This window comes from Elgaria multicarinata, chromosome 10 (genome assembly GCF_023053635.1).
Source record: "Elgaria multicarinata webbii isolate HBS135686 ecotype San Diego chromosome 10, rElgMul1.1.pri, whole genome shotgun sequence".
Lineage (NCBI taxonomy): Eukaryota > Metazoa > Chordata > Lepidosauria > Squamata > Anguidae > Elgaria > Elgaria multicarinata.
Window position 1 is genome coordinate 84,691,592 of NC_086180.1, and position 27,647 is coordinate 84,719,238.

Sequence of the window (27,647 nt, forward strand, 5' to 3'; positions counted from 1 at the left end):
ACGCTGATTTCAGCCAACACTGGTTTCATTTCGACCCCAAGTAAAAGCATGGCTTTTAAACAAAGCCTTTGATGGTTAAATCCACTAAGATGGCACCTTGTTTTAACAGTTTTTTTTTTTTTTTACTGCTTTTAAATTGTATATTGTTTTAACTTGGTTCATGGCTTAATTTGTTTTTAGCTGTGTATATTTATTGTTTCCTACTGTATGCTTTTTTTGGCCCTGAGATCCTAATGATATCGGGCGGGATACAAACGATTTAAATAAATAAATTATAAAACGAGGTTCAGCACCTTGAAGAGCTCCTTGGAGAGAACTCCAGCTGGTTCTCACCGGAAACCCAGAACGGATTTACAGCCCCACCGAAATCAGAGCCCCAAGCTTCCATCTGGGTTGGCTGTTTGGGGGTATATGCGTGTGTGTTTATGTGTATGTCTATGTATGTGTGTGTAAGTGGGATTATTTTTAAATTCTCCCTCGCAAGGGTGCCTTTGATGAATTATTCATGAGACGCGGGGAGGGGGGGGGTTAGGAAAAGAAGAAGAGGGAGGGGGGGAAGACCGACGTGCTGATGTCAGTCAGTCAGTCGTGGGGGGTGGAGGAAGGCGCCTAGTGCAGAGAAGGCGCCTTGGTGGAGCCGCCGCCGCCGCCGCTGCTGCTGCTGCTGCTATTGCTATTGCTGCAGAGCGAGCGGGCGAGCGAGCGCGCGAGCTACTCCCGGGGAACCTCTGGGTGCAGCATGCTGCCTGGCTCCCGTTCCACTGCCCTCCTCTTCTGTAGCAGCAGCAGCAGCGGGCGCAGCCGCCGGCCCGGCGCCTCCCAAGCAGCCGCGCGTGCGGGGCCCAAAGGGGACCACGAGGCGGGCGCGGCGGCGGGCGCACCATGGCTCGCTTGCGGGGCGGCGGCGGCGGCGGAGCCTGCGGCGGCGGCGGCGGAGGCTCCTTCTGGCTCCTGGTGCTGGCGGCGGCGTGCCTGCTGCAGCGCGCCCAGGTGAGGAAGCCGCTCCGGTGCCCGGCCACATGCAGCTGCACCAAAGAATCCATCATCTGCGTCGGAGCGCCCAGCGTGCCGCGGGCCCTCCCCGGCGACATCAGCTCCTTGTAAGTCCAGCCGAGGCAGGAGGGTCGCGGGCTGGAGGGAGGGAGGGAGGGAGGGAGGGAGGGAGGGGTGGCGAAGGAAATGCACCCCCACCCCCCATACACACACCCCGCCGCCGCCCCACTCCCGCTGCGAGCAGGGGAGGTTAAGTTCAGGGGCAGGGCCGGCGGGTGACTCCGATTTCGGTGGGGCTGAGAATCCATCCAGTCAGAACCAGTCAGGACTCTAAAGGAGCTATCCAAGGTTCTGACTCTAGTTCGGGGACGGGGTTCAGCACCTTGGATAGCTGCTGTTGTTTTTTTAAAGTTCCGGCTGGTTCTGACTGAAACCCAGAACGGATTCACAGCCCCACTGAAATCGGAGCCACCAGCCTCCACTGCTCCAGGGCTCCCCTCCCTTTCCTTTTGAACTTTCCTCGTAGTATGCGCGAACCCCAAATGTATAATTAGTGACGGGGAGGTGTCCGGCCTCCCCGTGGGTCTTTATAATAGTGCCTTGTTGTGTGCAGCAGTGAGGAGGGTGCCATGGTTCCTGTCCGAAAGGTGGTGGTGGTGGTGGTGGTGGTATTATTATTATTATTATTATTATTATTATTATTATTATTGTATTTCATTAGCATGATAAGAGAGGGCTTGAGCAGACGGTTCCAGAGAATGGAAAGGTTGGGGCGAACCAAAGGGCCCTCACACAAAACTCAGTTAACTAGGGAGAGAGAAGGAAGTGGCCATATAAGAGTGAAAAAGAAATCATTTACATCTGGATGAGAAATTATTCAGACACTAACTACCTTGGGGCAAAGATGATTTAAAGCTCTAAGAACAATAGAGTGAGTTAGCTGCCTTTGGAAATGAAGGGTTTTTCAATTTGATTTGCTTTTTTAAAAGTCAGCTGAGCAATAATAATAATAATAATAATAATAATAATAATAATAATAATAATAGCATAAACCCCTTATGCTGGAATCTTATAGCTACTTGCCTGGGAGTAAACACCAGTGAGCTCAGTGGGGCTTATTTCTGAGTAGACATGCGCAGGATCGCGCTGTTTAATCCTGTGTCACACACTGAATTCTTTTTCTTGCAGAAAAATCAAATCAAATCTTTAAAGTCCATTATGCAAGGGGATAAACAAAATGGATCACCTTTCACTTTTTGAGAGAAAAGCAGTCAAAAGTACACCGCATTTAGGATTATTCAGTAGAATTAATTAGGGTGAAGAGAGCACAGAAAACCATTGAGAGGCAGGTTCAGAACTGGAAAAAAGTAAACATCTATAGTTGGGTCAAATACAAGGAAGAGGGAGGGGTCTTTAGTGGGAGAGAATGTGACAACGCCTTCTGCAATCTGGTGTCCCCCATGTGTTGAGCTACAACTCCCATCATCCCCAGCATGTGTGGGGATGTTGGGAGTTGTAGTCCAACACATCTGGAGTGCATCAGATTGTGAAAGGGCTACAATAAAACAACATTGTGATTGGTTCCTGTGGATGTTTCCCCCCCCCTCCTGTTCCCTTCCTCCCCCTTCAGGAGTCTGGTAAATGGAACCTTTTCTGAAATAAAAGAAAGAATGTTTTCTCATATGCCTTCCTTGCAGTTGCTGTAAGTATTGCACCTTAATTTGTTTTTTAAAAAACCAACAACAGTAAGGGAGACAGTTAGTCTCTGGGTAGAGGCATTGTTGATTTTTAAAACAGCTTTTTCGAAATCACAGGTTAGGACTCACCTTTGTGGGTTCCCTATGAAATGCAAAAGGGCATGGTGAATGTTAATTTTCTACAACCTGGGAAAGCCTGAGAGATGGTTTTCAGTCAAAGTCGACTTTTCCACTGTTCAGTCCTCTGAGTCAAAAAGTGGAAGATTTATAAAAGGAAAGAAAGTGAACACTTGCTTGGTTGAAACTCCACTGGCAGAAATCTACTTTAATTGACATGAGAGTATAAAGCGACTTCTGAAATGCATGTTGTTTGTATGAGGGTGGGGCACACTGCAGACATTGGCCTTCATTGGTGTCTGGCATTCTTTTTCAAGACTTATGCTAAAATTTGGGGGAGGGGGACTGTGCAGCAGCAGCAGCAATGATTTGTTGTTGAAGAAGCACCCCAAGAAATAGGTTTTCAGGTTTTTTGACACCACCATGATTAAGCCCCACATGTTTCTCTAGCATAGGAGTGAAAACCTCTGACCCAGAGGCCACAACTAGCCCTCCAGGGTTTCCCAGAAAGCCATGCCTTCTTCCACCCCCAATCATTGGGTGGTTTCTCAGTTTTTATGCAGTCGCTTTTCCCCATCCTATTCATACTGCCTCTCCTAAGTCCCACCCACTTTTACCTTTGGCCTCACGCACTGCTGCTATGTGGCTCAAGAGATTCTCTGAGATGGAATTTGACCCTCAGGCTGAAAGAGGTGCTGCACCCTTGCTCTAGTATCCCCACATAGCAAAATGTTCCTTCATCTTTGTCCCAATACAGCATTGGTCTTATTCCCTACTTTGCCCTTTATATTTATGTTGGTCTGCCATATATTCCATACTGTAGTCCCTGGCTCCACAGGCCTCATTTTCATCAGGAAACAGGCAGGTCATAGAATCATAGACTCATAGAATAGCAGAGTTGGAAGGGGCCTACAAGGCCATCGAGTCCAACCCCCTGCTCAATGCAGGACTCCACCCTAAAGCATCCCTGACAGATGGTTGTCCAGCTGCCTCTTGAAGGCCTCTAGTGTGTACTGCTGTACTGCTGTACTTCCTGTACTGCTCTAACAGTCAGGAAGATTTTCCTGATGTCCAGCTGGAATCTGGCTTCCTTTAACTTGAGCCCGTTATTCCGTGTCCTGCACTCTGGGAGGATCAAGAAGAGATCTGGCCCTCCTTTTAAAATACCTTTTAAGTATTTGAAGAGTGCTATCTTCAGGAGGTGCTTCCTCCAATGAGCAGGGAGGAGAGAAGACCTCCTTTGATGGCTTGGTGGTTGCCCTCAGCAATTAAATTTCATCTTGGTTTGAGAACCATGAAGCAAGGTGAGGAACCCACAGCAGGCGGTGGAGTGGAAGGAGCGGCAAATTGCATTGCTCCCCGTGCCTTCCTACGAGGGCTCACCAGGATTCCTGCTGCCTCCACCATGTTCTCTAAAGAGCCCCTTCAGCCACTTTCCTGTCATGGAATTTGCTGCAGTGAGAGAGTGGCTGGTGGGGCCTCTCTGCCTTGTCGCACAGAGAGCTGCACAACCGGAAACAGCAGCTGTGGGGCTTTCGGGGTTGCTCCACAACCATTTCTTCCAGCCGTGTGGTTCTCCACATGGCATGACAGCGTCGGCGGGCTGTGGAAAAGGTAAGGGGTGTGTGATGCAGCAGTGCTGCATCACGCCACTGTGCTCTTTCCCCTCAGGCACCAAGAGAGCTTGCACGAGGGCAATTGACCAAACACCGTAGCACTTCTATCCCATCCTCCTCCATTCTCAACGACCAATATAGATGGTAACCACAAAGCTCCCGTGGCACACTGATTGAAAATCTGGCCATCCATCCTACTCCCAATGACTCCCTTGGGAACTGTACAGTCAACTGCCAAATTGTACAATCAGTTGGCAAAGCGATATATTGAGGCAATTTTAAGGAATTGTAAATATACCTGGCAATGTAACATTTGGCAACCTTGCCTCTTGTCCTATACTAACCAGCTACCTCAGTTTATTGAGAATTGTGGTTGATTTTGATAAATTAGTAATTCTGATCTTTTTAGTCTGACTTCTCTGAAACTAGTTCTATTCTTTACCCATTTCTGATATGTGGCTGCTGTAATATTTGTTCTCATAATTTGTAGCGGTCATGTATTTGTTTGTTTTTTGTTTAAGCAATCATGTTGAAAACTTTAAATTTTAAACTTTAAAAAGTTCAGTACAGTGCAGGCTGCAAGCACCATTTTATTATAATGGTATCTCCAGCGAGTGGTAGCAGACCCAGGGGGTCCTGCTGGAATCGTCTGAAACCCACCCTGTAGATTATAGTAAATTTCCCCACGTAGTTTGACCACTTTCACTCAAGTTGAAACTAGGAACTCTAGGCAACATTTCTAATTTGGGCAGAACTCAGTGGTAACTCTAGCATCCAGTGGTATCTGTTGGAAAACTACAACTATAGAGGTGGTTCCCCAGATCCTTTTGTCTCAACATGCCCTTCGGGTGGGGGTTTGGATCGTCAGTTGTTGTGCAATAGGAAGGGATCGTGCAGATTTAGCCATCCTTCCAAGGAAAAGAATGACATCACCCACCTGATAAATTCTCTTTTTCCCTGAAGTGGAGCATAACCCCCCCAACTATGAATTAATGGTCTGAAAGATGAGATTATCCCTGCACATCTGTAGTGTACCAGATGTAGTGTAGTGTAGTGTAGTGTAGTGACCTATAAGAATATGATTCTGCTCAGTTGCCTCTGCCTTGCATATTTTTGCTCCACTGGGATCACTATGGACACCCCCTTTCTTCTAAGAACAGATTCCTGTCCCAATAGTCATATATGTTGGCTTTCTTAATCTAACACCTAATGTAGTAAAACCAAGACAGTAGCTTCTAACTCCTTTTTAAAAAAAAAAAAAAAAATCCAATACAATCACCTATTACCATCATGCTGATTTAGGATGGTCTAGAACTGGTCTGGCTTGGTCACTCCCAGCCAGAGCTAAGAGCATCTTCTACACCAATCAGGATATGGATATTCATATTAATATTTTCTATGGTTATTAAATGATGGCTATATTTTGGCATTGATTTTTTTTTCTTTCGCTCAGCTCTCTATGCCTTCTAAACTATGAAACATAAATGAGACAACAGAAGCCTGAGTCAGCAAAGTTGGCAACTGTCATGCTAAGTAAATGTTTGCCAGTGATGTAGAATGACAAGCCCATTTATCCATCTATCAAACAGTTCCCAGTTCATACTTTCCTAACATTCTGTCACATGCTAGAGCCCTGTTCTGATGCTCAAGGAAAGCTTAACAGCAAGGTACGAGGAGAAGGGGTGCTCCAGCCCTGGCCCTCTTCATCACTTTTGTCACTCTGTACTCATGGAGGATGAACTGACTGAAGAGGAGAACCTCCTGTATCAGTGAAGGCTCAATAATAATAATAATAATAATAATAATAATAATAATAATAATAATAATAATAATAATAATAATAATAATATTTCTTAACCGCCTCTCCATTTTGATCAAGGCGGGGAACAACAGTATGTATAAAATATATAAAATACTGATTAAAACCAGAGTATACATTGTTGCAATATCCTAAAAAAGCATCCTAAAAGCATCCTAAAATTCCACTGGATAGGCCTGCCGGAAGAAATCCAGAACACAGATTTTTTTGTTCAGGGAGCAGGGCAACTGGGGCACCCTAGATGAGAGGACCAGGTTTTAGCCTGAGGTTCCTTATCCCTGGGCTATGCAGACAGAAGGAGCAGAATTGATCCTTGATGGATGGGACCAACCAACAGTGGCGAAGAGCAGGGCCGTTTCTACACCTGCCTTTTTTCCAGGGATCGTCCTGGGGTCATCCCTATGCATGCAAATGACACACAGGGGATCCTGGGAACAGGCAGGGACGGTCCCTCCATTTTCCTGGGATAATCCTTAGGTGTAGAAAGGGCCCAGGTCTACATCCCACTCCACTGGTGTCCCTGAATATACCCTTTTACTTTCTTCAATGTAAATGAATAGCTAACATTCATTCCTATGGGAAAAAGTAAAATGCTGACTTAGGCACAACATTATAGTGGGCCTCACACACCACCATTCCCTCTAATTAGTGGGTACCCGAGCCACCATGTTCAAGGGGCATCCTGGAGGGAACAGCATCCTTCTTCCCCTCTGAAGGTAACTCTACCTCCCAATCTCCCAAATGCAATGTCTGGCTGGGTAGGGAGGGGAAGTGACGTTTAACTCCTTCTCAGGACTGTTCTTAGTTTAGGGTAACTGGGACAAGGTCAGATTTGGAAAAATAGGAATGTCCCTGCCTGCCCCCCTGGTTTGTCTCTGGAAATGGCCTCAGTGATTAAACAGAATCAAGGAATGGGTAGAAGAAGACATTCCAGCCCCAATCTCTTTGCTATCCCATTCATCACAGAGGTTATTGCTGCTGCACCCTGGTGGAGCAAGGGGCCACTAAGCCCGTTCTTCTGCTTGAGAAGTGGGTGAAGTGAGCGGTTGCTCTCTATCTTTCTTCCCTCCTCCATCTGTCAAAGCTGATGGGCCTTCAGTTTGATGGTATAATATTGCATGTGAAGTGTTGCTCTACAACACCAAACATGAGCCAGGTAAAAAATGTTAGGAATACTAGGCTAGCCTATCAATTGCATCATGAAATGTTCGCACCCATTATATTGCTTTTTCTTTGAACTTTTATTTACCATACCACTATATTCCTGGGAATCTGCTCAACTAGGGGGTGTATTTAATGTTCATCCTACTTCGAGTAGACCCATGGAAATGTTAGACTAACATTGGCTACAACCCTAGATTGCAATTCTCCTTTCTTCTTCCTAACCAGCATATTATTAGTTCCTTGTTAATTGGACAAGTTGATTGAAACAACGTTTTTACCTTAATAAGAAAGTCTCACCTGACAAGGGAAATATTCAGCCATGTGTTTACTGAATTATTGTTTCAGCAGACACAAATACCTTCCATGGCTGTACTCTCAGTGAGAGAAAGGGAGACTTGGGAATTTGCCTCTAAGCTGCATGTCAGTAAGTTACAGGAGAATGCATTGAACTCTTGCCCTTGAAGAAGCCATATTTTTCAAAACATTTTGGCCATCTCCATTCACTTAAATATACTCTCCACTCTCCATCTGAAATTCACCTCTGTTTTGTTACTTGGACGATAAGACCAGAGCCCATTTGTCTGTGGTTGTCAGTCCGGTCTCTTAATTTATTTCTCCTCTTTTAGCTTACGCCCTCTCTGCTACATCTGTCATGATTGGAAAACTATTAACCCTCCGCCCCACTCTGCCATCTGCACTTTTGGAAAATTCACATAGCTCCTCCCTCTTCGTGCATCATTTTCTACTATGAGACATATGGCAAAGCTATGGAACTTTAGATGCCTTCAGGTGTAATGCCTTCTTGTTAAGTCTATTACGGCAAAGTATCTTTGGTTGCATAAGAAGGTTGGGAGCGTATTAAATGCCCATTTATTACTGAATTCATCTATCATTTATCAATGATTTGACCTCAGTTCTTCTTGTGCATTCTCAAGAAACCTGCTAAGGGATGTCCGGTATTGAGTATGTCTTTACAGTGCCATAAATAAATTCTATAGTGATATGTTTTAATGTGTTTTTTCCCTTCATATTTTAATTCAATTTTTTTAGACTGCTGAATTCTAACTCGTTTACTATAATACGGGATGATGCCTTTGGTGGTCTTTTCCATCTAGAATACCTGTAAGTCCATTGCTGTTTATGTATTAAGCTTAGACTGAAATGAATGAAGCTTCTCTGATGATTTACCAGCACATTGTCCCTGAGGGAAAAATCTGTCCTTGAGGGAAAATCTGTCCCTGAGGGAAAATCTCCCCACTCTATTGGTGTCAAGCAATTCACGTTCCTTTCTCTGGATGTCACCTCCAGAGAAGGTGCCCTTCCATTAGGCAGAGTGAAACAACCACCTTAGGTGGCAAATGCTGAGGTGTAGAGAAGAGATACTCTGCTGCCAGGACCACCCCTGTCATTAGGCCGAGTGAGGCGACCGCCTCAGGCAGCAGATGCTGGAGGGCAGCGGGGGCAGCCTCCCTGCTGTTCCAGTCTGTTGGAGAACAGAGCTGTGGATGGCACACAACCTGTCCTGGGCAACCTAAACTGGCCTACCGTCTCAGGCCTTAGCTAGACCTAAGGTTTATCCCGGAATCATCCCTGGGACATCCTTGTTCATGTAAATGACACACAGGGGATCCCGGGAGCAGGCAGTGACGACCCCAGGATGATCCCAGGACAAACCTTAGGTCTAGCTAAGGCCTCAGATATGGTGAACACTGTACCATTGCCAGTGGTGAAGTAAGATTCAGCTGCCAGTCCAGTCAGCTTCTGTACATGGACGGGTGGGGATGCTGTCTTGTCTGCCTCTGGCAGCAAAATCTTTTGGGCCAGCCCTGCCCTTAGGTGCAGTGGACGATGCTGTCCTATTGCCAGTACAGAAAGAAAATTCAACTGCTAATCTGCTTTTGTACATGGAATTCTGGTAGAGGGCATCTTGTCCTTTGCCTCAGGCAGCAAAACATTTTAGGCAGGTGTGTGTGTGTGTGTATACTCATATTTCTGATTTCCACCAGAAATATAAGTTGTGAAGTGCGAACTACTCATGTAATTCTCCAACAGGAGATGATTAGGTTTCAGTTGTAAAGGGAGAGTTCTGCATGTGAAGTACATTTAAGCACATTGCAACTTGGAGTGGAAAACTGAAGACTGGAATCTTACTTATGTTTCTGCTACCTCTTGCAAGTTATAACTTGTAAAGTGGGCCTCTGGCACCTAGGCCAGATCTACACCTTATATCAAATCATTAAGATCCCATCATGGTAACGCTATATCCTTCTTATGCAATTATACCTCGTAGGACACAGAATGACGTTTGTTGCGATATTTGGGATAATATGGCATAAAAAGGAGAAAATAACACTATGAAAGCAATTACGTGTAACGTGACCCAGCAATTATCAGTGCATTTCAATACTGCTATAAAGCAGTAGTGTAGAGCTAGCCCTTGTATCTTGTAAGGTCTTGTTCAGAATTGGATAAGTTGCAGATTACTTTTTTAAATGTTTTTGATATTTGGTGATGGTTTTACATCTTGACCAGGGCCGGTGCCAGACTATTTTGTGCCCTAGGCAAGGCGAGCTACTTGCACCCCACCCCTAATTTATTTATTTATTTATTTATTTTATTACATTTATATACCGCCCCCCAGCCAAAGCTCTCTGGGCGGTTTACAACAATTAAAAATATTAAATACCCCTAAAATTGCCAACTTCGATTTTTAAAAACAGATGTTTTGTAGAAAAAATAAAAAGCACAAAACTTGAACTTTTTTTCCCTTAAAACAGCTAATTTGTATAAAACTGTGACCCTTAAAGGTCAGTACTGTGCCCCTCTGAGGTCTGTGCCCTAGGCGGCTGCCTAGTTGGCCTAATGGTAGCACCGGCCCTGGTCTTGACGTAATGGCCAGGGTTCCAAAAACCCACAAAACTAGTTCCACACCCCTAGGAGAGCTTCAAATGATCTCTCTCAAATACCAGCCTCCTTGGCACACTGGAAACCACTTTTAAAACTGGGCGGACTTTCAAAAGCAGATTGTGTTTAGGTATGGGATGGGACAGTGACTGCTGTTTAAAGCAAATAATAATAATTTTAAAAATCCCGCTGAGCCTGAAGGAGCTGTTTGGATCCCAGCCCATGTGACGATGATTAAGAGCTGGTGTTACAAGTGTGATCTCACTCCAACTGTGATGTGTTATGTGTGGAGATTCATTTATGTCTGTGCTGCTTATCATACTGAAAAGCTGAATTATAGAAAGTTAAATGAGAAGGTATTGCTGAAAAATGAACCTCCACCAAACCCAATTCAGTCATGTGCTCTGATCATCGCACCTTCTGTGAGATTGGTAATTAATGTCAAAAGGAGCAAATAAAGATTACAGTAACAGCCACAGGTTTTTCCCTCCCCAAGTAGCTTTATAGCTGCCCCTCATCCAAGGATTGTGTCCAGACTCAATTATGTACAGAGTAGACCCATTAAAATCAGTTAGTCACAAGTCACTCAAGTCCCGTTGATTTCAATGCGACTATTCCATGACTAGGACAACATCCAACCCAAAGACACCACACAATTCATATTTTAAGAGTTCTGTCTCCCTGTTATTACGCTGAATTGCTTGATCGTGCTCTTGCTTCTATCCTAAGAAACTTATTTAATAATTTGCATGGTTTTTATGTGTTTGGTGTATTCTATCAACTTTTTTTGTAAGCCACCTTGAGTTCATGTTTTAAGAAAAGTGGGGTCTGAATGTTAAAATAAATAAATGAAAATAAACATTTCAAATCCTGTTGATTTCAGTAGGAAGGTTAAATACGCGTTTAAAGATTTTAAATACTTTGCTATGGCTGTATCTTTTCACAGCTGCTAAAGGTGTTGCTACCCTGAACTCAAAAGAGGAGGAATATAAATGTTTCAGGAAATAAGACTAAATCAATGAGTTCCTAGCTGGCATTGTTTCTTTTGCATCTAATGCCTCTTAAAAATATTCAATTACAGTTTTATTCCAACCGCAGGAAAGATTCAAACAGAAAGTGCAGCCAGATTCTGTGCTCCTAGTCCTGAAACTGGGAGCCATTCCTCAGACCAACATAGCGTACTGTGAATATAGGTCAAGATTGTATGGTGGGATTGTTTCAACTACGTACCTGGGTTGCAAGGGCAGTTTTTAAAATCAAAAGCGATGTAAGCACATTTGCAGTCTGATTCAAACCCCATCAAGAGCTCTGACGCAGGCTGACTAAAGGCTTTATTAATCAAATCACAGCAGAGCCTTAAGCCAAGCATAGGGGAATCTGGCTGTTCACTTGGTAGCCCCCCCCCCCTTTTCTTCAATATTAGCTTTTTCCCCTTTGCTGAACTTCCTGTTTTTCCTCTGGCATTAAAATCTGCCCTTAACGTATGTCTTTACAACAACAAAATCTTTCTGCATAGATTTATTGAAGGAAACAAAATAGAAACCATTTCAAGAAATGCATTCCGTGGCCTTCGAGACCTGACACACCTGTAAGTCTTTTATTGCTAATTTGAATTATTTATATCTTACATAAAATTACATTTTCCAGTACTCACAACTAAATAAATACAGTGCTCTGCAGGGCAAAAATCTGGTCTCCTACCCTTTATCGAATCTGACCTATGGTGCAATCCTATCCACGTTTAGATGCAGGGGGCAGGGGGAATCCTACAACTCCCATGTTGGCTGGGGGATGCTGGGAATTGTAGTACTTTCTACCTAAACATGCATAGGTTTGCACCTTTAATGGAAATACTTTTTTCATGGAACAATAAACATCCTAGTTCTCATCATTGTTGTAGAGAAACATTTTGTGTTAAAGGCTAAAGAATCAAATGACCCTTCAGCTGAGGATGGGAAGTGACATATTCTGAGCCATTTATGACCCCCCCCTTTCACAGATCAACTGTGATTCTCTCACGACTTACATATGAAGAGAAATTTTCTGTTGGGAGCTCATTACTAGGGTTCTTTTTAAATGCTTATCTAGGGTGACCATATGGAAAGGAGGACTGGGCTCCTGTATCTTTAACAGTTGTATTGAAAAGGGAATTTCAGCAGGTGTCATTTGTATATATGGAGAACCTGGTGAAATTCCCTCTTCATCACAACAGTTAAAGCTGCAGGTGCCCTGCCCTCTTTTAAATCTGGTCACTCTAGTATAGCTCCTGCAGCTTTAACTGTGGTGATGAAGAAGGAATTTCACCAGGTTCTCCATATATACAAAAGACACCTGCTGAAACCCCCTTTTCTATGCAACTGTTAAAGATACAGGAGCCCTGTTCTCCTTTCCATAAGGTCACCCTAGCTTATCACATGACTGTGTGTGTGTGTGAATATCAACAAAACACAACAGAAAATACATTGTGATTCAAGATAAATTATTTTGTCAATGTGGAAATAGACTTGCCAGATTTGGTTGATTTTGGAAGAGTCTGAGAGATAAATTTGGCAAGCCCTGCAATTAGCAGTGAGGATGATTAAGTAGGGTGACCATATGAAAAGGAGGACAGGGCTCCTGTATCTTTAACAGTTGCATAGAAAAGGGGATTTCAGCAGGTGTTATTTGCATATATGGAGAACCTGGTGAAATTTCCTCTTCATCACAACAGTTAAAGCTGCAGGTGCCCTGCCCTCTTTTCAATCTGGTCAAAGTATAGCTGCAGTATAGCTCCTACACCTTTAACTGTTGTGACGGAGAGGAAATTTCACCAGGTTCTCCATATATACAAATAACACCTGCTGAAATTCCCTTTTCTATGCAACTGTTAAAGATACAGGAGCCCTGTCCTCCTCTTCATAGGGTCACCCTATGATTAGGCATTTGCTGGAGTCTTTGCCACTTCTGACACATCAACCACAGCTCCCAAGAGTGGACACCATTTTGTTTAGCCTTATTTGCATGCTCTGACATGTGCACAATACTATACTGTATCGATCACTGCTGCCTTCTTCTCACTTACTTGTCCTCCTGTTTCACCCTCTGGGTCCAATATGAGGGGCTGGGGAGAAGACACAGGAGGATCCATGATGGCTGTCTGTCTCAGGGACTCATAGAGGCTGTGGTGTTTGAGGACCCGCCAAAAACCTGGAGTCAGCCCATGATTTGGGGAATATGAAGTATAGAGTTTCAGGATTACAGCTTCAGGGTTTAAACAAGCTTACGTTTAGATACAGTCATTTATGCTGAGAACATTTTTAATTAATACATGTTGACGTTTAAAAATCCAGTATTTACTTTCAGCCTTATTAGCCGGAGTTCGCACATGCAAGCCCATCGCTTGATTTTCCAACAGCCCTCTGCGGTGCTGGGTCTCAGATAGCTAACACATGAGCCAGTCAGCAGTAGTTGCTGCAGTCTGTAAGCCGTGCGCTGTGCCACTGCCAGGGAAGGAGCACTGCAGCAACAAACCCAAGTGGCCCTGGTGGTGCTGGAACAGAGAGGTCGGCGTCAGAGACAGAAGCTGGCCTGCCGTAGCCACTCAGCCCGGTTCTCAGTGATAGGCAGAGCGATATTCCATTTGCTTCTGGCCTCTCTCCCTCAGGGCTCCCTCCCAGTGTTCCAAAAGCTGCTTTTAGTTCTCCTTGTCTTCCTTCTCCCCTGGGATAACAACACCAGCAGCTGGCTGCAGCCACATTCCTGCAGCCTCCCGTACCCATGCACGATACTCTGAGGCAAGGATAGGTAATCTGGTGCCCTCCAGGTGTTTTTGACTACAGCTCCCATAGTGCTGGATCACTGGCCATGCTGGTTGGGGCTGATGGGAGTTGGAGTCCAACAACAGCTTGCCTACAGCCTGCTCTGAGGCCTGGCCCCAGTGTGGCAGTTGTCCTTCTATGCGCCCTGAGAGTGTCGCTTGACCACTCAGTCATCAAGTGACAAGCGTGCATGAGCCAGGCCCTGGTACAGATGTACCTGCCTACAGAAGTCACTTCCCCTACTGTGATTCACATGGGTGTTCGGCATGGATTTATGTTTGTTTGCATGTACGTATGATTAGTGGAGGTTGGTGGTTTGGATTTCAGTGGACCTGTGAGTCCATGCTGGGTTTCAGTTAGAACCAGTCAGAGCTCTAAAGTAGTAATCCAAGGTGCTGGGCTACTTTAGAGTTCTGCCTGGTTCTGGCTGAACGGATTCATAGCCCCACCGAAATTGGAGCCACCGGCCTCCATGGTGTATACTATATAAAAGAGTCTGGCATGTTTATCCAGTTAAATGTTTATTCACTGCTCTTTTCAAAAAGAAGGAGTGACTCTACTTTTTAATTTGAAACACTGCTCTGGTGGTTGGGCGTGGCATTGGCTTCATGATCATGACTTGGGTCCCAGCTGCCAATAAGCATTTTGCACAGCAGGCTTCTGAGAAAAGAGGAAGGAGTAGTTACAACCTTTCTAAGGAAGATTGTACATCTGGCCCAAAAGGGGTTGAATACGCAGATTAATAGTATTCGAGATATGGAATTCCACGTGCAGTATGTGCATTTTTCCATCCTAAATGACAAAAAACAGTGACCTTCCATAGTTCTGAGGTAAGTCAGAGTCTTTTGGATTTTCATTAACTCTAAAAGGGTTTATTCATTTCATTCATAATCCTATTAGTCATTGTCAACATTGGGAATTGGGTAGAGCCCAACTGTTAACATTAGCTAAGTGTTGCTGTATTTAGTTATTATCATCTCTTCAACTAATTTAACACCTAACTTTACTTTTCCAGCTCTTTGGCCAATAACCAGATTAAAGCTCTGCCAAGGGATGTCTTCAGTGATTTAGATTCTCTCATTGAATTGTAAGTAAAGCTAAACAAAGTCATTTGTATTATTTCATGCTTGTCCTTCTGCGAATTCTAAAACCCATGCTTGGAATTTTATTTGTTTGTTGCATTTTAAACCAATTGAAATAAATGCACCCGTTGATTTATGCTTTTTGGCAGCCTCCTTCTATACTTTATTTTTAAATAGATTGCCCAGTGGAAAATTTACTCGTCCCATTGACTTCAGTAGGTCTGCTCTAAATATGTCTAAGTTTGGATCAAACCCATGGCAATATTTTTTTTCTGTGTGAACACTTCATTTAACTTTTGGATTCAAACAACGCTGTTTTTTAAATTACCTTTTGCCAAATCAATGTATATATTAAGGCTGTTCCCATGTATGAGGAAGCTTCAGGTACTGGACAGGATAGAAATGTAACAAACAAACAAACAAGTTCTCATTACTCAAGATTCGATAACTCACAGCTGAATGTATGAAACAATCCCACTGAAAACCATGTGTCCCAATCCAATAGGAGGAAACACGTGTGCCAACTGGTGGTGCGTTTGCACCTGACAGACTTGAAAGCTCAATTCAAACACCAAGGCTACAGACACACTGACTGGGTTCCGACAATTGCTATGAGAGAAGCAACCATTGGGGCTGCTGCCCCCCACCCTCATGCATGCACGACCACTGTTTGCATTAATCCCCACGTGGTGTCCAAACCCGGCATGTGGTGTGGCAGTGCAGAGGAAGGCATACCCACCCTACAACCTATGGCATGTGGTAGAGGTTGTAGGGTGGGTACAACCCCCTCCCTCCATGCGCTGAGTTTGGACGATGGGAATCTGCACTGCAGCATGGGGAATAAAGCAAATGGCAGCCACAGGTGTGGTGGCATGCATGGGGACTGGGGGAACAGCCACAATCTTCATGTCCCTCACCATGAGGGATCATCTGAACTCGCCAAGTCAGCACACACCACCCCAGTTAAATTATTTTCAATAATACTGATAATCTATTCAGAAGGAGGGTGGGGAGGAATTGCTCTGGCGATCTTGCGTCTCTCTTCCACTGCCCAAGCTGATGATTATTTGTATTAGAGAGTTTCTGACTGGGGCTACATGCACATGGAGTAGGTTTTCTGAGGCCTACTCATTCAGCCCTTTTTTGCACTGGCATGTTATTATTATTATTATTATTATTTATTTATATAGCACCATCAATGTACATGGTGCTTTTGGTTCGGGGCAATTGCATTTGAGGTGATGGGTCATGATATGAAAGCTCTGTCCGTGGTGTTTGATCAGTGTTGGCTAATTCCCAGAAAAGTCACCATTCAGTGTCATGAATGTGCATGTGTGGATGCACCCCCAACTGTCACAGGCACTCAAAAAGGAGTAGAAGTACTAAGTGAAAAATGTTCATGGGGTTGGTGAGAGGAGGCTGTCACTCAAATGCAGCCTTCCCCAACCTGGTGCCCTCCAGATGTGTTGGACAACCAACAGCCATGCTGGCTGGGGATTATGGGAATTCAAGTCCAACACATTTGGAGGGCACCGGGTTGGGGAAAGCTGAAGGGTGCAAGGAGATAGACAGCTTCACTCTTTACTCCCTCCTATTTTTCAACACTAAATAGCCCGTTCTTGCAGGAACAAGTAATGTGGACGATGCATCTTTTCACTGAGGTGATGATGGTGCCATTTTAGGTGGGAAAATGGCAGTAAGTGAAAGGTTTAAGATTGGCCTTGCAGACCCCTTTCAGCTCTACTGTTCTATGATTCTAGGTTGAAGCAGCCCCGCCCCCCACCCCACCCCACCCCCACCCCACCAGCTGATCTTCAGCTCTCAACTGCAGTCTCCAAAGGCTTTTTGGTTAAAATAAATAAATAAACATGGGGTGCAGACAGGCACCCAGAACTCTGTTGAGTCTAGTGTGGTCCACTGCCATGGATTTAAAAAGTGTAAGTGGTATAGAGATGTGATGCTGAGTCATATCCGTGTCAGAAAGCCCTAGTTTAAGCATTTATTTGACAATGCATGTAAGAGAAAGCAGATGTTTTACCAAAAGCCACATTCAGCAGGAAACGTTTTAGGAGACGACTAGATTTTTAACTTGAGAAGAGACTCCTTTTAAGAATTTTAAATTTATGTCTGGTGTTTCAAATCCTTCTCTGTGTGGTCTTTACTTAATGAAAATACCAGCAGTGTCTCATCGTTTGTGGCACTTAAGATCATATAAGAGACGCCTGTTGTACTTACCGTTCATTACTTGTTAAAACTTGCCCTTTCTACAGGGAGGTCAGGATAGCATCCATGTTTGTTTGTTTGTTTGTTTATTACATTTTTATACCGCCCAATAGCCGAAGCTCTCTGGGCGGTTCACAAAAATTAAAACCATGAAGAACATAATAAAACAACCAACAATCTAAAAACACAAATACAAAATACAGTATAAAAAGCACAACCAGGATAAAAGCACGCAGCAGAAGTTGATATAAGATTAAAATACAGAATTAAAACAGTAAAATTTAAATGTAAGTTAAAATGAGTTGTTAAAATACTGAGTGAATAAAAAGGTCTTCAGCTGGTGACGAAAGGAGTACAGTGTAGGCGCCAGGCGGACCTCTCTGGGGAGCTCATTCCACAGCTGGGGTGCCACAGCGGAGAAAGTGGTCACTCCCCACCCCCTCACAACCACCTTGTAAGGTAGGTTAGGTTGGGACACAGAGAGTGGCCCAAGGTCACCCAGTGAGCCTCATGGCTGAATGGGGCTTTGAAGCCAGGGCTTGTAATTTTAACTTCAGGATTCTAACCTTCAGTATTAGAGGTGGATTGCCTATGTGCACCAGTTGCTGGGAACACAACTGGAAGAGTGCCATTTCATTCGTGTCCTGCTTGTGGGTTTCAGAATGCTGGACTAGATGGACCTTTGTCTGATCTAGCATGGCTCTTCTTATGTTCTTATGTAACCACTACACCATAGCATAATTAATAGAATAAATAAATAATGCTGGCTCTCCTGTTATAATGCATAATGGGCTTTTGCTGGTGATGCCCCTGGCAGTGATTGGCCGAGCACCATTCAGTAGGGTTGCCAACATTTGTCTTCAAAAAGCCTTGTGCAGCCCATGGGGAGACGTCCAGAGGACCTGAGTCAGTTAGAGGATGGGGTTCTTGGAGCTTTCCGACATGAGGATGAGATGCCTAGCAGAGGTTGGAAGGAGTAGTCCAGTAAAAGTAGTGAAAAATACATTCAACCTTGAAAATAATTACAAAAGGTATTACTTTTGAGACAGCCATCAGGCTAGCATACGAAACAACACTGCAATGCCCTGGTTTGAAGCAAAATGGTGGTTTTCTTTTCACTCTTTCACCCATCCCACAAATTGGGTCTTTCACTCTTTCACCCATCCCATAGTTGAGTCTTTGACATAAACAGTTCAGTTTCCCCTCCATCTGTAAGACTCCCCCCCCCACACTCACTCCTTCAAGAAAAAATATTACCTGGGGAGGGGGGTGGGTAACATGAGGTGGAAGGCAGGAAAGTGGGTGAGGAGTGCAGGGTCTTTCCTGCTCAATGCTACCTATTACTCCCTCTCATTCCTCAAGTTCCAAGGATTTTTCTCTTTTCTTGGGAAAGGGGGAAACGGCAGGGCAATGTCCTGCAAGCCCCATTTTGAAGTCAGCTCAACTTGAAGTGGGTCTGGAGGACCTGATTTAAAATGTGTGTGGCCGGGGAAAATGATCTCCCCAGGGAAAGAACACCAGAAGTATGGTAGTGGTTATGGATCAACAAACCTCAGGCGACATTAAGTATGAATCTCAAAAAGAAGAAGAAGCTTTTACAACCTAGCTTGTAGATGGTTCCTCCGTAGCCCTTGTGGACTGAGAAAAAAATTATGCTGGAGAAAGAGAGAAGTTTTGATACTTTGTGGTGTAAAAGGCTGAGAACATGGAAAAACCGGGCCTAACACGGAGGGTGAGAACCCAGGGCAAGGGAGGGAGCATCCCTCTCTGATCCCGGGATCCCCTGTGCACCATGTGGACGCACAGGGACGATCCAGGGGATTGCCCTGGGATAAAGCTCCATCTAGGTAAGGCCAAGGACAACATACATCTAAGAACTACTTTTAGATAGTACTGTTTGGTTATGTTAGGGGCTTGGTCCACAGTTAAGATGTTGAAATGGTTCTAACAGCAGCCTGTACATCTCTCAAAATTGGAAGAAAGTTGAGTTACTGCCATTTAGAGAAGGGCTAAACAGGCTATGGGATGTGGGAGACAAAACGAGAATAGGATGATATACAAATGGTATTTGTTTATATCCCATTGGAAAAGTTCAAGATAATATAGATCCATATATATTGTTAGGGATGATTTAATGCTACAAATTAAGAATTGCTTACTTAGAAGAATATTTATAAGTATATGAACTATTGATCTATTTTTAGAGACTTTGCTTTGTTCTTGATGTGCGTGATTATTAAATAAATAATATTGAATTTAAGTAATAAATAAAATGGGTGTTAGAGTGCATGTGGAGGCTGTTTACATCTGTTTAATTTGCAAGCCCCAACATTTTGTATACTAGCCCCTTTCCTAATACAGAGTTCAAAACTGAGGCAGATGTTGGGGGGCTGGTACCTTAATATGCATGCATGCACTCTAAGTGAAAATATCACTGCTGCTGTTTATTCAAATAATTCTGGGAGGCATCCCAAATTTTTAAATGGTTTTTGAAGAATTCTAGTAACTGTCCCTGAGGTTAAAAAAAAAAAGGTGCTTCTCTAGTCAGCTGGCAACCCTACCCTAACGTCACAAAGAGTCTCTGGCTTTCATTTCCTGAGCTGGTTACACCCTAAATAAAGTCAGGGCAGGCAGAAAAGCTAAGAAAAGGAGGCATAGAAGACGTATGAGCTTAGGTAACCAGGAGCCAGCCAGGGAAAGCTGTAGGGGCTTAGGAAATGAGTATTGGACATTGGGGGAAGAAAAGAGAGCCAGAAGGGAGGGAGAAAAGAATGGGCAGAGGCCAAAGAGAGCTGCATTTGGCCAGCAGCTGCAGAGGTGGAAAATCACATATTGATTAGGAAGAACCGGCCAAGTCTTTGGCTGCAAGCAAGCCTCTAGTAAGATGCACTGTAAAAGACATGAAACAGTATAATACAGCCACCATTCCAGAATACTCTAAGCAGGCAACAATTATATAACGATTGCCATTACTACATGCAGAAATCTAATTTCATAATTTTCATTTAGAAAAAAATCCTATGTCAGTAACAAGGTTTGCAAATTTTACTTCTGAAGATAAATCACCACAGCGTTTGTTTTCTAATATGACTCTAAAACTCAGCTTGCTCTCATATAGGAGAGTTGTTTATTTGTTCAGTGCTGTGATCGACTTGGATGACTTTGGTTTTATTTTGATAACCTATGCGCCTTTCCTTTGCTTCTCTTATGTGTGGCACTGCCCTGACAGCCATTGGGAAAGACTATGGGCTCATCTACACCAAGCAGGATATTCCACTATGAAAGTGGTATGAAAGTGGTACATAAAGGCAGGAGCCACACTACTGCTTTATAGCGGTACTGAAGTGCACTGACAACTATTGGGGGCCCTGACACATCTACACCAAGCAGGATATAACACTATGAAAGTGGTATGAAAGCAGTATGTGGTATGTTTCAATGGGACCCAGCAGTTGTCAGTGCACTTCAATACTGCTATAAAGCAGTAGTGTGGCTCCTGCCTATTCCCCCGCTCGTGCTCTTCGCTCCTCTGACGCCATGTTTCTCACCTGCCCAAGGGTCTCCACTTCCCTTGCTCGGCTTCGTCTATTTTCTTCTGCTGCCCCTTACGCCTGGAACGCTCTTCCAGAACATTTGAGAACTACAAGTTCAATCGCAGCTTTTAAAGCTCAGCTAAAAACTTTTCTTTTTCCTAAAGCTTTTAAAACTTGATTTTGTTCTGACTTTATACTGCTAGTTTTACCCTACCCTGTGCCCGTTTGGTGCATTCTCTTCCCCTCCTTATTGTTTTATTATGATTTTATTAGAATGTAAGCCTATGCGGCAGTGTCTTGCTATTTACTGTTTTACTCTGTACAGCACCATGTACATTGATGGTGCTATATAAATAAATAAATAATAATTGTACCGCTTTCATACTGCTTTCATAGTGGAATATCCTGCTTGGTGTAGATGAACCCTATCTTAACTTAAGCAGTTACCTACTGCTCCAACAAGTGATTTGGATTAGATTGCTAAAACCTGGAAGCCTGTGGCTGGGTTCACACAACATGCTAGGACACCCAGTGTGGGTTGTTGTTGAACTGTGGGTTATTGTGTATATTTTCCATAGGGAGGGTCATCGTGTTGTCTGAATGCAGCACATTTTCCGCAGTGTGGCTTGTTAACCATGTAGTGTGGTTTATTTTTCTCAAACAAGCCACCTTGAGAACCCAATGCTTGTTGCGTTGTTCAGAGTAGTTAACAAGCCACACTGCATTAACAAGCAATCCCATGGAAAACGCACTGTGTTCAGACAGCACAATAACCCACTGTTCAACAACAACCACACTGGCCTAGCATAACCCACTGTTGCATTAGCCCAGTCAAAGGCCAGGCAACTTGTAGCTCTCAGATACTGTTGAATATTGTTAGCCAGTTTAACCAATGGTGAGGCATGATGGGAGTTGAAGCCCATCATCATCTGAATGTCTCCAAATTATCCATCCCTGGTGTTTAGCAAGGAAGGCCCATGGGCTTGTTCTGTCCCTGAAGATAGTTTTTACCTGGCAAAGAGCCTGAGCAGTTTCACTCATAAGGCAATTAAGAAATTTTTTAGGCTGTAAGAGATAAAGACTGTGTCTGGTTTAATATGACATCCCTCTTTAGATTATTATTTCTGTTGTAATTTTCCTGACTGGAGAATTAACCTGCTATGCCTGAAGACATTTCCATAACTGCTGAGACCTTATTACTAGGTGGCACTAACTTTATTGTAGAGCTTGACCATATTGTGAGGGGATCAGTTTGGGGAACAAAATACATATTTGGCTCTTGGACCACTGTCTGGAGGATAAAGTGGCACCAGTTGGACTTAGACCAGGGAGACCTGCATTTAAATCCTTGACAACCTCATAGGTTTGTTGTAAGGATAGTGGGAGACATCCAGGTATGAGCTCCTTAGAGTAAAATACAATATTAAATAAATAAAACTTCATTGGTTACTTTGAGCTACCAGTGTAATAATTGTGGAAAGTTGTGCATTATATTGGGGTTCATAAATAATAAGCAAATACTCTATTGCAAAGTTTTTGATTTTCATTTCATTTTTCAATGACTGCATTTCTATACTGTCTAATAGTTGAAGCTCTCAGCGCAGTTTACAAAAATTAAAAACCATTACAAATATATTATACAAAATGTAAACACGATTTACATACTAACGTGTAGACAGGCAATGCAGGCGCACATATATCTAAAACAATTTCGAACAATCAACAATAACTCCAGGATCTGATTAAAGCCTTAAGATATTCCATCAAATGCCTGAGAAGAAAGAAGGGTCTTAACTTGGTGCCAAAAAAATAAAAATGTTGGCACAAGGTAGATTTAATCAAGGAGGTAATTCTATAATTGGGGAGGCACCACCGAAAAGAACATAAGAAGTGTCATGCTGGATCAGACCGACGGTCCATCTAGACCACCACTCTGTTCACACAGTAGCCAACCAGCTGTCTACAAGGGACCAACAAAGCAGGACATGGTGCAACAGCACCCTCCCACCCATGTTCCCCAGCAATTGGTGCACACAGGCTTACTGCCTCGGATACTGGAGGTAGCACACAAACATCAGGGCTAGTATAGCCTTTGCTTCCAGGAATTTATCCAACCCCCTTTTGAAGCCATCCAGATTGGTGGCCATCACCACGTCTTGTGGTAGTGAATTCCATAAGTTAACTATGCGCTGTGTGAAGAAGTCCTTCCTTTTATTTGTCCTGAATCTCCCACCAGTCAGCTTCATGGGATGACCCCAGGTTCTAGTATTTTGAGAGAGGGAGAAAAATGTCTCCCTATCCACGTTCTTCACACCATTCATAATTTTGTACACCTCTATCAGGTCTCCTCTTAGCCTCCTTTTTTCCAAGCTAAACAACCCCAACTGTTGTAACCTTCCCTCATAGGGGAGTCTCTAGCTCCTTAATCATTTTAGTTGCCCTTTCCTGCACTCTCCTTGTTGCCACCTTCTGATGGCTTGGTCCAGCAAATGAATAGGCATGTCCTTTACTTTATGCACAAGGTAACACTCATTCTTTGACAGCATGTATTCACGTGTATCTTTGCACCATACAAACATTGCAATATGAAATGTGGCGCATTTGAGTTCTGTCAGCAATGTATTACTGCCAGGCCACAGCTAAACCTAAGGTTTATCCTGGGATCATCCATGCCTGAGCACTGGATCCCCTGTGTGTCACCTTGATGAACAGGTTTGACCCCTGGATGATCCAGGGATAAACCTTAGGTCTAGCTATGGCCCCAGACAAGCCCAATTTACTTCAATGGGTCAGATGTATGAGCAGAATCTGTGGGCCACCCACTTTTTGACCACAACCAATTCTGAACTGTTCAAATGTGTTTTTTCTTAAATTAAATATTGCAAGGAATGTTAAGAAATTTTGGACCTTTGACTCAATAGCAACCTTTTCAAATCTGTTTATTTTTTGTGTGTCTTTTTAGAGATTTAAGGGGAAATAAGTTTGAGTGTGACTGCAAAGCCAAGTGGCTGTTTTTGTGGTTAAAGATGACAAATTCCACTGTTTCTGATGTCCTGTGTGTTGGTCCAGCAGAATTTCAGGACAAGAAGTTAAATGATGTCTCAAGTTTTGATGATGAATGCACCACTACAGGTATTTTAGAAATTACACTTTACTGAAAATGAATAATGGTAAGAGTGTGAACTACCGAAGCCCATGAGCCAGAACACTGATAATGTTTGTCACACCTGCTAATGTCTTTTGCTAGACTTCTTTGCTCTGTTAGCAACGTAGCAACTGTCCTGTTTTTAATTGTTCTTTGCATGAGTACTGATGACAGATGAGTCGGGAGGCAATCATTGTTCATCACGAACCCATTCCACTGATAAAATATTAAAAAGAATGTTTATGAAACTGAATGGTGGGAGATTTGGGACAGATAAAAGGAAGCACTTCTTCACAGAGCGCATAGTTAAACTATGGAATATCCTACAGCAACTGTAGTGATGGCCATCAACTTGGGAGGCTTTAAAAATAGATTAGACAAACTGTGAACCGCCCAGAGAACTTCAGCTATTAGGCGGTATAAAAATGTAAAATAAATAAATAAATAAATGGAGGATATGGCCATCAATGGCTACTAGTTCTGGTGGCTATATATTATCTCCAGTATTATAGAATCATAGAATAGCAGAGTTGGAAGGGACCTATAAGGCCCTCGAGTCCAACCCCCTGCTCAATGCAGGAATCCACTCTAAAGCACCCCTGACAGATGGTTGTCCAGCTGCCTCTTGAAGGCTGCTAGTGTGGGAGAGCCCACAACCTCCTTAGGTCACTGTTTCCATTGTCGTACTGCTCTAACAGTCAGGAAGTCAGAGGCAGTATCTCTCTATAAACCAGTTTCTGGGGAACATAGGCAGGAGGGTGTTGTTGCACTCATGCCCAGAGGAAGCCCACAAGTAGGACATTTGGCTGGCCACTGTGTTGTCACTGATGATGCCAAATGGAGGCTTTTTTCTTTTTTTTTACCCCCCCCCCCCACACACACATTGCAGGGAGGGAATAATGATAATAAAATATAATATTTATATAGCCTTTCTAACGAAGGGCTGTACATGAGATAAAATAGGTCAAAAGTTTACAAAAATGGAATAAATACAACAAGTCTAATAAAAGACCTTAACTGAAATTAAAAGAATGTAACAATAAAACTGTGAACACCCATATAAAATCTGCCATGGCCACCACATAAACCATCAGCATGCTTTATCTCAGAAACAACCAGCCAACCCCCTTCTATTCAAAAAGAAAGGTTTTCAATCCTTTCTTAAACACCTCCAAACTCTTGGTCAACCGCACTGGCAGGGGGGAGTGAATTCCACAGCTGAGGGACAAGGTCCCGGAATGCACGATGCACTGCAGTTCGTGAGGTATAATGGATCAGGAGGGCCTGACCCATGGATCTGGTGGCCCGGCCCAGAACATACCAGGACAAAAGGGAGGAAAGGTAAACTGGGTGGTGCAACCATAGGGCCTTAAAGGCCAGGGGTAGATGAATGAATGAAAGAAATCTTTATTGCTAAAAGCAGTAAGCCATCACAATTCGACATCATAAAAACAAGTAGAAAGATAAGCGAAAACAAATAAGTTTCAAATGGATAATTTAAAGTAAAATAAAAATAATGAACACAAATGGAATATAAATATAAAAATCACATTAACATACATTAAGAACTCACGAGTGGAGAACTGGATCAGTACATATACAAGAACGAAATCTCCAGCTCTCTATTACGAAACTTGTTTGGAGTCTTGGTGCCTAGCCCTCAACTTAATTGCAGCTAAGGCGAATTTTGCATCCAGATCAGCAATAAATACATTATTGCCGGCCAGCAATATACAGATTTGCTCAAGGGAAGATCGGTCAGAAAGATAATCAAGAATGTAATCAAGAAATTTTTGTCTAGGGGATGTGTATATAGGGCATGTTGAATGCCCTCCACTTCCCCTGACTCACAGATCTTATCATGGGCTCTGGCCTTCAGTGGAAGCCAATGCAAGGCCTTACGATGGAAGGAGGTTTGGTCAAATTGGGGGAGGTCCAGGACAGTCCTAGCAGCACTGTTCTGGATCAGGATCAAAGGGCGGAGAGAAGAAAGAGGAAGATCCACTAGGAGACTATTCCAGGCGTGAGACAACCAAAGCCCAAACAAAGAGGTCTACAGTTGCCTGGGACAAGAACCTGCAAATCTGGCGGATGTTCAATAGATGGAAATTGCAGGCCCTTGTTGTGTTCTCAATAAAGGAACAATGAGAGAGATGGTCGTTCATCAGGACTGCCATGACCCTGGCAACATGAGCAGGACCAACTGGGTACCTTGAAAACAGAGAGGAGGTATTGAAGGGCAGTCAGGACGGAAAAACAAGGTTTCAGTTTTATCCATGTTCAGCTTGAGGCAGTGAGCAGACGTCCATGAGGAAATCTCCAGCAGGCAATTTCTCACAGATGCCCACTCTCTTTCCCCAAGCTGATCAAAGGACTGGTAAACCTGGGTATCATTGGCATAGATGTGATGCTGGAAACCAGAATTGGAAACGAGGGGGCCCAGAGGAAAGGTATAGAGAAAGAAAAGGAGCGGTCCAAGGACAGACCTGCCACGACACAGGCTCTGAACAACAGGCCCGGCCGTGGACATTCCCTGCTCAAGCTAAGGCCCACCACTTGAGGAGCCTGAGGTGAGGGACAACCACCGCCTTTCTCCAGACTATGTGGAGAAAGGGGTTACATTGGAAGGATTTCAGTAATAAGTTAAAGCGCTGTGAATTATATGTACTGAGGTGAATTATTGTCAGAGTGGGTGTTAAATGTAAATAACTGCAGATGATAATTGCCAAACAGACACGTGGGATTTTTGTGGTAGTTAAAACAAACTGATTAAAATTTTATTTTAAAAGTTCACAAGCTTTGTTTCATAATAAAACAGTTTTAAAAAAAACCCTTTTTAAAACCTCTCATCCAATCCTTTCACTCTTCTCATACACGCTTTCCTTTCTCTCACACATTCACTCTTGAACTTTATTATCAGTATTGATTAATATACACCAACTGACTATCTGCACACCACCCTCAAAAGACACCACTGAACCTCAAATTCTCCAGAACCCAGGTACTCTGCACACCAAGAGCTAACACATAGAGCGCTCACAATCCCCTCAGTCATTCCCTTATATATCACTCCTCTCCCTCCCAAGACATTCTAACACCACCCAGTCAGGTCAACATTCTAAACACACCAGACTTACCAATGCTAGATAGACATGCATCAGGGAACTGACTTGTGGGGTGTAACACCACAAGACCCTTGGGGTACTCCAACAGCGAGGGAAAAGGGATCTGAAACAATTCCATAAAAGGAGATGGAAAAAGAGCGATTTGACAAGAAGGACACGAACTGGGAAAGAGCAGCGCCGGTAATGCCCAGAGATGCCAACTGAGCCAGAAAAAACGGGGTGCGTGTTATTCCTCTGCTCCTGGCCCAGACCCAAACTGGGGCTGTGCACACTTACTCTAGAGTAAAATAAAAGGTTATCTTCAGCTACATGCTGCATAATTGATGTAATGTGTAGTTTGATCCTTACTCATTGAACATATTGAAACTTATGGGTTGCACTGTTAAAAGGGCTTCATCTTCCTGGATCCACTCAGACAAAGCAGCATAAGTC

General features: G+C 43.6%; 1 protein-coding gene across 1 annotated transcript in view; it reads left to right on the forward strand.

The window, feature by feature from the left end:
- Positions 1 to 882: 882 nt before the first annotated feature.
- The window catches only part of LGI2 (leucine rich repeat LGI family member 2), a 38,038-nt gene continuing 11,273 nt past the window's right edge, over positions 883 to 27,647 (forward strand). Inside the window, exons 1-6 of the mRNA XM_063135261.1 lie at positions 883 to 1,100; positions 2,624 to 2,695; positions 8,457 to 8,528; positions 11,827 to 11,898; positions 15,123 to 15,194; positions 23,908 to 24,077. Of these exons, the coding sequence (XP_062991331.1) occupies positions 883 to 1,100; positions 2,624 to 2,695; positions 8,457 to 8,528; positions 11,827 to 11,898; positions 15,123 to 15,194; positions 23,908 to 24,077 (676 nt within the window). The remainder of the gene's footprint in view (positions 1,101 to 2,623; positions 2,696 to 8,456; positions 8,529 to 11,826; positions 11,899 to 15,122; positions 15,195 to 23,907; positions 24,078 to 27,647) is intronic.